Raw genomic sequence first — 10,561 nt, 5'->3', positions numbered from 1 at the left:
GGACATTTGAGATTCTCCAGTTGAGAATTTTCTGTTTAGTTCTTACCCCATTTTTTAAACTTTTTTTTTTTTTTAGCATTTTAATGTCTAGTTTTTTTGAGTTCTTTATATACTTTGGAAATTAGTCCTCTGTCCGATCTTTTCCCATTCTGTAGGCTGCTATTTTGTCTTATTGACTGTATCTTTTGCCTTTAGAAGCATCTCAGTTTCAGGAGGTTCCATTTATTAATTGTTGCTCTCAGTGTCTGTGCTACTGGTGTTATATTTAGGAAGTGGTCTCTTGTAACCATGCGTTCAAGGCTATTTTGTTCTTCCTCTTCCATGAGGTTTTTTGTGACTGGATTTATGTTGAGGTCTTTGATCCATTTGGACTTGAGTTTTATGCATGGGGATAGAAATGAATCTATTTGCATTCTTTTACATGTTGACAGCCAGTTATGTCAGCACCATTTGTTGAAAATGCTTTCTTTTTTCCATTGTATAATTTTAGCTTCTTTGTCAAAAATCAGGTGTTATTAGGTGTGTGGAATAATATCAGTGTCTTTGATTTGATTCCACTGGTCCACATGTCTGTTTTTATGCCAATAGCAAGTTGTTTCCATTTCTATAGCTCTATAATTGAGCTTGAAGTCAGGAATGGTGATGCCTCTAGAAGTTTCTTTCTTGTACAGGATTGTTTTGGCTATCTTTTTTTTCCATATGAAGTTGAATATTGTTCTTTCAAGGTCTGTGAAGAATTGTGTTGGAATTTTGATGGGGATTGCATTGACTCTATAGATTGCTTTTGGTTAGATTGATATTATGTGGATCCTACCGATCCAAGAGCATTTTTTGATATCTTCTTCAATTTCTTTCTTTAGAGACTTAAAAAGTTCTTGTCGTTCAGGTCTTTACTTCTTTGGTTAGCATTACCCCAAGATATTTGTAACACGAGGGCCAGGCTGCTTGTTGGGGTTTCTGTCCCGCCGTTTAGTCCCAGAGAAAATCACACAGAGATCTCCACAAGTTATAAAACTGATTGGCCCATTAGCTCAGGCTTCTCGCTGCGTACATGCAGACACAAAGAAGAAAATAAAACTAAAACAAAGAACTGGACCTATTATACCCTGCTGCTAGCTTTCAAAGAACGTGATCAGAGGGCACAAAGCTTCACAGAAATAATGACTGAGCTATCTTTCGCTCAAGTGCATCTATGGCAATTCTTCAAGGCTTCATGTTTAGAAGATCTGGGCCTCACGAAGGAGTCTGCGAAGGGGGCATAAGAGAGAGAGAAAGAGGAGAGGCAGTATCCTGTAGTGTCCCAGAAGACAAAGGAGATGTTTCAGGATGAAGAGTATGGCCAGCACGGTATACACAAGACCTGGGTAAATAAACCCAAGCCTTTAAAGTGTTCACTGAGTTTTGTGATGAGGAAGTTCAATAAAGCAGGTGGTGGTGGCAATGGCTGAACGAGACCACAGTCTCTTTAAGAAGAAAGTGAGTGCCAGGCAGTATTGGCACAGGCCTTTAATCCCAGTACTTGGGAGGCAGGGGCAGGTGGATCTCTGTGAGTTCAAGGCCAGCGTGGTCTATAGAGCTAGTGCCAGGACAGGCTCCAAAGCTACACAGAGAAACCCTGTCTCGAAAAACCCCAAATAAATAAATAGATAAACAAGGAAGAGGAAATGGGTTAATAGGAAATCATTTCTTCGGGAGAGCAGAAGAGGACAGGTATGAGGACAGGCTCCTCCCTTCCTTCTTCAGACCAGGTAGAGCGTGTCTCCACCCAGTCCAGATGCCTACCTGCCGGTCTTCCTTGGAGTGCGGGGTGGCTTTAGGGCAGTAGATCCCAAACGGAGAAAGTCCCACGAAACACAGCAGCTTCCCTCAGTCTCCGCATCTGAGAAACAGTAAACAGCGAACGAACGGCCACAAACACAGTCATGGCTCCCAGGGCCAGGCAGCAGCTATGGTACTGCGCATAACGGTTATTTCGAAGAGGTTGACAACCTGTGTCGCTGGGCTGTATCGTTCTTCGTGAAGAAGCCCACAGGGGAGAATCGACCCTCACACCTCGACACTTTCTACACTCACTTTCCACACTTCCTGGGAACCGTGCTGCCCTTAGCGTCCTTTTGCAGGACTCCACACTCACAGCCTCTTCCCAAGGCGGCTTTAGGTCTGGGTGGTCACAGCCTCGGGCGCCCCAACGTCCAACTTCCGGCGAGGGAGGCGCGCGCACGCAGAGTTCAGGTTCCCACCCTGCACGCGGAGTCCAGGTTCCCACCTGCAGCGCTCCCGGTTCTCAAGGTTCCGGGGGTGGGGTGGGGGTGGGGGTGGGGAGAACCGTGGCGCTCGGGGCTCAGGCGGTTGCTGCTGGCGCGGCCCAGGTGCCGACCTGCGACTCTGTGCGGTGGCCCCAGCGGTCGTGGCGGCCGCAGCGGGGGTCATGCTGTGCTGGTTGCGGGGCTTCGTGCTGCCCTCTGCGGCCTGCCAGAGTGTCTATACCCAGTTGGCCTATGAGATCCTCTTCGAAGACCTGGACCGCAATGGGGATGGTGTGGTGGACATCGTGGAGCTCAGAGATGGGCTGAGGTACTGGAATTCCGCCTTTGATTCCAACTCAGAAAAGGTGAGCCACGGAGGGAGAGCATGTGGCCCTGCGCATGCTGGAAAGACTTTGTAGCACCGAGCGGACCCAACCTGCGACCCTGGCCCTTTCAGAATTTTCCAGAGCTTTCCTAAGCTTGTGGAGCAGGAGTGGAATCCCCTTTTGAAAGGATTCTTTTTTTAAAATATTTATTTATTTATTTATTTATTTATTTATTTATTTATTTATTTATTTATTTATTTATTTATTTATTATGTATACAATATTCTGGCTGTGTGTATGTCTGCAGGCCAGAAGAGGGCACCAGACCTCATTCCAGATGGTTGTGAGCCACCATGTGGTTGCCGGGAATTGAACTCAGGACCTTTGGAAGAGCAGGCAATGCTCTTAACCACGGAGCCATCTCTCCAGCCCTTTTGTTGGATTCTTCATACTGAATAACACAGCCACAGTGAAACGTCATCATTCTCAAAATAGTCGTTATCTGTAGTGACAAAACCGCCCTGGCATTTGAAGGAGATTCTGGGGTTCTGAACATTTCCTGTCCAGAAGGGTCAGGACTGTGCTAGCTTTTGTCCACAGTAAGCCTGTTGTTCTCAAGGGGCTTTCAGCCTATGGGAGCTTGTCTTAGGAACTGTATACAGATGAATATCCCAGAACTGGTGTCTTTGACTTAACAGTCCCCAAATCCAAGGCAAGCCAACAGACTTATATTTTATTAGTATCTTTCATAAACTAGGATTTTTATGAAAACTAGGTCCACCATCCCAGGGCCCATTTCTAGTCTCCTGGCCTACAGGTGCTCCAAGTTAAACACACTAGTCAAAAGATTTGTGGCGTCAATTGCGAGAGAGTAATCTTTCTGGGTCTGGGTTAACAAAGTAATTTTCTAAAAGACAGTTCCATCCATTTACCCGCAAAGTTCATGGGTTCGTTTTTCTTTATGACTGAACAAAATTTAGTTGTATATATGCGTCACATTTTCATTATCCATCCATCCATTGCTGGACATCTAGGCTGTTTTCATTTCCTAACTATTTTGAACAGAGAGGTGACGAACATGGCCCAACAAATGTTTCTGTGGTAGGACATAAAGTCCTTTGAGTATATACCTGTTGAGTAATATAACTGGCTCATATGGTAGATCTATTTATAGCCTTTTGAGGATTCTCCCCTGACACTGATTACCATCCTGGTGGCTTTAGTTTCCAGTCTCACCAGTAGCAAATGAGGGTTCCCCTTTCCACTCAATGTCACCAACAGTTGTTACTTGCTTTCTTGATGATAACCACATTGATTGGGGTGCAATGAAATCTCAATGCCATTTTAATTTCTATTAATTTGATAGTTCAAGATGTTTAACACTAATGATTTCTTAGCAATATGCATTTCTTCTTTTGAGAACTCTGTTCAGTTCATTGCCCTATTTTTAAATGGATTTGTTTGGTTTCTTGAGTTCTTTGTATATTTTAGACACTAATCTTCTATAAGATGTATAGCTGGCAAAGATGTTTTTTTTTCCTACTCAATAGCCTGCCCCTTTAGTTGCTTAACAGTTTGCATTACAGAAGCCTTTTAATTTCACAAAGACCCATTTGTCAATCATTGACCCTAGGTCCTTCTTGAGGGGTCCTATTCAGAAAGTCTTTATTCTAGCCTTAAGTGCACTCCCTAATCTGTCCTCTAGAAGGCTCACTTTCATGTCTAACATTGAGCTCTTTGATCCATTTGGAATGGCTTTTTGTGCAGGGGGAGAGATAAGGATCAAATTAAATTCTTCATGTATGTGTCTATGGGAAGAGCAGCGTTTATAAGACCTTGTTCTGGCCCTGCCCAGGCCGGGAGGCCCAGATGGGGAAACCGGACTAGGGCCCCCCTGGATGATGGTGGGGCCTGGATGGCCTGTGAGGAAGGCAGCGAGGAGGGCACTAGAGGCAGTGAGGGTGTTGGAGGTGATGTGGGCCCTAATGCAGAGGGTGTGTGGAGCCCAGACATTGAGCAGAGTTTTCAAGAGGCCCAGGCCATATACCCTCTGTGTGGCTGATGCAAGATCATCTTGTCAGATGAGGGTAAGATGTATGGCCAGAATGAACTCATTGCCCGTTACATCAAACTGAGGACAGGGATGACAAGAACTCACAAGCAGGTCTTGAGTCACATCCAGGTTTTGGCTAGAAGGAAATCGAGAGAAATTCAGTCCAAGCTGAAGGACCAAGTCTCCAAGGACAAGACCTTCCAGACGATGGCTACCATGTCTTCGGCACAGCTCATCTCTGCACCATCCCTCCAGGCCAAGCTGGGTCCTTTTAGCTTTTCCAGTTCTGGTCCAGGAACTCTGGGCCACCGTGGAATATTCCAGACGTGAAGCCATTCTTCCCAGACACCATTCTCTGTGTCACTGAATCCTCCATCCACTGACCTACCAGGGTATGAGCCGCCCCCAGCCCTCTCACCCCTGTGCCTGCCTGCTCCATCTCCCCTAGCCTGGCAGGCTTGGGCCCTGGGCATTGTGTGCCTGCAGCTGGTAGAGTTCTCAGCCTTTGTGGAACCACCGGGCGCAGTTGACTCGGTCCAGAGGCATCTGTTTGTCCATATCATTCAGCAGTGTCCCAGTCCTAGAGCGCCGCCCCCGGAGAGTGTGGACGTGCAACAGATCTATGACAAGTTCCCCAAGAAAAAGGGTGGCCTCCAGGAGCTGTATGACCGAGGGCCACCCCATGCATCCTTCCTGGTCAAGTTCTGGGCGGACCTGAATTGGGGCCCAAGTGGCGAAGAGGCAGGGACCAGTGGAGGCAGCGGTTGCTTCTATGGAGTGAGCAGCCAGTATGAGAGCTGGGAGCTCATGACACTTACCTGCTCCTCCAAGGTCTGTTCCTTTGGCAAGCAAGTGGTGGAGAAGGTGGAGACAGAGCGGGGGGGGGGGGGGGGGGGAGTGGCAGCTGGAGGATGGGCGCTTTGTGTACCCCCTGATGCGCTCCCCATGTGTGAGTACCTGGTTAACTTCCTGCACAAGCTGTGGCAGCTGCCCAAATGCTACATGATGAACAGTGTCTTGGAGAACTTCACCCTCCTCCAGGTGGTGATCAACAGGGACACTCAGGAATTGCTGCTGTGCACTGCCTACGTTTTTGATGTCTCCAACAGTGAACACAGAGCCCAAGACCACATCTACCTCCTGGTCAGGGACTGATGGGGCCCCCACTGTTGGTTGTCCTCAGAACACGCCTTCCCAGGAAGGATCCTTTGGCTCTCCCTGTACCCCTCATTTGGAGAGAGGGCCATGATAAAAAGGCCTGATTTCAAGATTGAGCAAGGGGGGCTGGCTCCTATTAGAGGTTAACCCCAAAACTTGTTGAGCTGAATGAGCTGACCTTATAGGGAGCATTTGACAGGGCATCAGGGATTGGGGACAGGTGAGCACTGGTCTCTCAGTTCTATAGAGCCCCTCTGTGCTCTTCTGCAGAAGGGAGCGGGGCAGTGTGGGAGACATTACTCATTGCCTTGTGCCCTTCCTGTTTTCCACCCGCCCCATGTCTGCCTCCCCCCCCCCCCACCCTTTCTCTGATCTGGGATGTCACAGACTGAAGATAACGGCTTCCCACCTGGGGGCAGAATGAAGTAGGACCTGAATTTTTTTTAATATAAGGAGATATTTATACACAGTGTTAAGATGTGTTATCTCAGCTAGGGCAAGCAGTGGGGTGGGACTTCTTAATCTCATCCCTATTTTAAGTGAGCCTCAGACCATTCTGCCACCTTCCTTTCCCCAAGAGTGATGGTAATGTTCCGAAGGAGAATAAAGCTATTAAAAAAAAAAAGACCTTGTTCTGCAGAGCTGAAAACCCTGTAAGCAGTGGATAACATTCCCCAGGTCTTGTAAACTGGCCACTTTTCAGTTTCAGTATCTTGGTACCATGATGTCAGCTTCTAAAAACTTAGTCTTCTGTACCCTAGCCCTAAAGTTTGCTATGTGGAATATTCCCAAGCCTCCAAACATGTCAGAACATGCTGGGCTGTTGCTTTTCTTTCTCAGTGATCTGAAATTAAGCTAAGTGCTCTTAATCAAGAAAGTTGCATTATGTCAGGGAAATTGAATCCTTCATGTGATCTTCAACCTAAAAGCTGTTTTGTCTTCTACTTGGTAATTCCTAAATGTCTGGTGAAGGCATTAATTTACAGTATCTCACTGTGCTAGGGCATTTCAGGATAATTTCGCATGCTTGGATAGCTCTGACTCAGTAGCTTTGGACCTGAGACTCAGAGACCAGAAGAGAACATAATGGAGACACTAGACAAGTACTGTGTGGTTTTCTGCTTGCTGCTAGGCCTGTTGACTATAATATACTTCTTTCTTTTGGGCTGGTTCCACTTCCTGTTAGCAGGTTTCCTCGGCAGGTACTCCATGATTCTGGTACCTCTAACATCTTGGATTCTCCAAGACAATCCAGGCTTCAACTTCACAGCTTCATGGAATGGCTTCTCTACTAGGTTTCCATTCAGGGACATTGCTGACACATGCCTGACTCAGTGGCTTTCCTTAGGGACAAATTCCATAACCCCTTTCTTCTATCCTTAACTCTCAGAACCATATGGCCAAAGCTGCCAAATTCTGCTACTTGCTGAAACTGAATCATGCCCCCTTGTTCAGTTACTCTTCACCAGCTTTCTGTCTTTCACTGCCTAAGCTTGGTTGTCCTGAAACTTGTGCTACAGACCAGACTGGCATCAAACTCGGGGATCTGCCAGCCTCTGTCTTTCCAGTGCTGGGATTAAAGGTGTGCACCACCACGCCAGCTCTAAACTTGTCTTTAGTTCCTTTTCAAAAGTTGGAAACTTGGCCTGGAGGGATGGCTCAGCCGTTAAAGGCTAGGCTCACAACCAAAAATATAAGAGTTCGGTTCCCAGCACCCACGGCTGTCCCTCCAGGTACCAAAAAAAAAAAAAAAAAAAAAAAAAAGTTGGAAACTTAACTGGCTCTTACCCTGGGGTCACTTCATTTTTTAAATCTATTTATCTCCTTGAACACAGGATTTAGCTCTCTTCTACTTCCTGGTGCCCCTTTCCTCCTCAGATTGTACATTTTCTGCTTTTCCCTTGCACCTTTTCATTATGAGTGAAAAGTAATAACAACCGATAGAGTTCATACTAGACTGTTTTGAGATTTCCTCTGCCAACACAACTAATCCAAAACTCTTCAATTTAGTCTCAGACAGATTTCTTCAGGCAAGGTAAAAAACCAGCCATCGTCTTCATCAAAATATCACAAGAACAGTCTCTAGGCTACATACTAAAGTTCTTCTTCTCCTTTGAAACTCAGCACTACTGTCTTCCATGGTCCTACTAGGATAGCTCATTAAGCCCTCACTTAACGCATTTAGCTGCTTTCCTGATTCAAAGTCCCAAAGTCCACATTCTTTCAAACAAAAGCATGGCTAGGTCTATCACAGCAATAGCCTGCTTCTGGTGCCAACTTCTGTCTTAGGATTTTATTGCTGTGAAGAGACATCATGAGCATGGCAACTCTTCTAAAGGAAACCACTTACCTGGGGCTGGCTGACAGTCAGTTATCATCACGGAGGGATGCATGGTGCTGGAGAAGGAGCTGCCAGTTCCACAAACTGGACTGGCAGGCAGCAGGAAGTGACTGAAACACACTTCTCCAACAAGGCCACACCTCCTAATAGTTCCACTCCCTATGGACCTATGTAGGTCATTTTAAATCAAACTACCACAGATTGTGTTTCTTAGAAATGTAACATTGAGTACTGCCTCTTTGTCAAATTGGAGCTGTAGGTTTGGGCTTTTGGCTTAGTATTTGTCTGATATGTTAGGTCGGGGAAATTGAGTTACTGTGCTTTTTCAAAATGCAGGTGTATTGGACTCTCCTTGTCTGGTGTCATTGGCAGGCATTTTGGATGAGTCGAGCTACTCCTTGACTTTCTGGATCGAACAATTCCAGTCTCCATGATTGTTTGTAATCAAGGGAGTTGAGCATTTCTTTTCTGGGTAATTATTGATGGAGTGTGCCCTGTGGCTGTGTGTATAAACTAGCATCTATGTAGAATCAGGTTACATTTGATGCTGTGTTTCTGAGGGCAGCCAGCTCAGTTTTAAAAGTGGGCATGGGGTTGACTGATGTTTCTAGTTGCCTATTAAACCTGGCAGGAACAGAGAGATGACATTAAGATTTACGTGCTCGTCCTTATACTCTTGGACCCAACTTCCCTTTTTTGGGTTTCTGTCTTACTGCAAGTAGTCAGCCATGTTGCTACTCCTTGTGGCCTATGTGCAGTTAGACTTGGATGGGCCTTCCAGCAACTATGTTAGAACGCTAGGGAAGCTAGGTGGCTACCTCTGGTTGTCTTTTGTCTTATAGGAGCTTGATGGGGGAGAGTCTTCTGTTTTGTGTTAATTTCATTGGTTAAATAAAGAGACTGCCTTGGCCCTTTAATAGGACAGAAAATTAGGTAGGCGGAGTAAACAGAACAGAATGCTGGGAAAAAGAAGTCGAGTCAGGCAGTCGCCATGATTCTCCCACCCGACACTGACACAGGTTAAGATCTTTCCTGGTAAGCCATACCTTGAGGTGCTACAAAGATTATTAAATATGGGTTAAAGCAAGATGTGAAAATTAGCCAATAAGAGGCTAGAACTAATGGGCCAAGCAGTGTTTAAAAGAATACAGTTTCCGTGTAATTATTTCGGGTAAAGCTAGCTGGGCAACGGGAAGCAGCCCGCTGCTGCCCTCATACTACAGGAGCTTGTCATGAAGAGATTCTATCTGGCCTTATTCTGACTTCAGTGAATTGGGAGCGACATCATGCTTTAAGTGAGACTGTTGTTCTAGTTCTTATCCTTCACTTCTGCCAATTATGTTTTAGACTTGCTTCTAAATCTTAGGGGTTTCAAAAAGATGTTCTGGTATGTATTGTCAATAGTTAAGTTTTCTGGTGTGTGTGCATGTGGTGGAGAGGAACCTAAAACTTTATTCTGTGATATTGTTAATATCACTCTCAAAGATTTATTTTTAAAGTAAAACTTTGCATTTCTGCCATACGTAGAAAGCTAGTAGATTACAAATAACCATAAAATGGACATTTTAAAAGTTGTATTTTAACATTTTGTTTAAATACCATATTACCTGGTGAAGTTGAGACGTTTACTCTGGTTTTAAGAAATTGGTAAGTTTTGAGGCATTTCTCATGATATAGTCAAGAGGGAATGGTACGTGAACGTCAGTGTTCTGTTTGGGTCAAGTCCAAGAAGCATTATCCAAGATAAAATTTAGGCTCTCTGCAGTAGGGAGGTCCAGCTTCTGATGGACTGAAACTTGCGGCTTTGCAAAAGCCTCCTTTTATTGTTACACAAATTTTTCCTCTAGCAAGTCAGTTTCTGCATACCAAAACTTTTTATCTGGAGTTGTTTGAATGATTTGCCTAAGCAATTCTCAGCTACAGATCTCCTGGTTTGCCAGGTCCTCTCAAGACTCAGTTTTGCAAAGGCTCTGAAATTCTTCAGGAAGAACTCAGAGAAGAATCACTGACTTTAAACAAAAGGTAGTTCAAAGCCTAGGTGGTGTGTCTCTAAAATTCAAGCCAGATGCAGTGGCTCTGTGGAGCAAAGACTAATTTTCTCAAGCTGTGATTGAATACTGTTTTCATGTGTGGTGGTTTGAAAGAAAATGGCCCCCAGAGGGTGGCACTATTAGAAGTATGGCCTTGTTGGAGGGAGTGTGCCACCATGGGGGTGGGCTCTGAGGTCTATGCTAAAGCTACATTCAGTGTAGACTCAATCTTCTTGTTGCCTTTGAATCAAGATGTAGAAATCTCAGCTCCTTCTTCAGCACCGTGTCTGCCTGCGTGCCGCCATGTTGCACTGTGATGATAATGGACTGAACCTCTGTAAATGTAAGCCACCCCAATTAAGTGTTTTTCCTTTATAAGAGTTGCTGTGGGCATGGTGTCTCTTCAT

General features: G+C 45.3%; 1 protein-coding gene and 1 pseudogene across 1 annotated transcript in view; both read left to right on the top strand.

Annotated features, from left to right (window-relative positions):
* The first annotated feature begins 2,318 nt into the window (after positions 1 to 2,318).
* The window catches only part of LOC142853859 (mitochondrial adenyl nucleotide antiporter SLC25A24-like), a 51,468-nt gene continuing 43,225 nt past the window's right edge, over positions 2,319 to 10,561 (top strand). The window contains exon 1 of the mRNA XM_075979012.1: positions 2,319 to 2,611. Coding sequence (XP_075835127.1) covers positions 2,429 to 2,611 — 183 coding nt within the window. The 5' untranslated portion in view covers positions 2,319 to 2,428. The remainder of the gene's footprint in view (positions 2,612 to 10,561) is intronic.
* LOC142853860 (transcriptional enhancer factor TEF-4 pseudogene) lies at positions 4,833 to 5,780 on the top strand (annotated as a pseudogene).

The sequence above is a fragment of the Microtus pennsylvanicus genome, chromosome 7, assembly GCF_037038515.1.
Source record: "Microtus pennsylvanicus isolate mMicPen1 chromosome 7, mMicPen1.hap1, whole genome shotgun sequence".
Classification (NCBI taxonomy): Eukaryota; Metazoa; Chordata; class Mammalia; order Rodentia; family Cricetidae; genus Microtus; species Microtus pennsylvanicus.
This window is presented reverse-complemented; position numbering and strand designations above follow the sequence as displayed.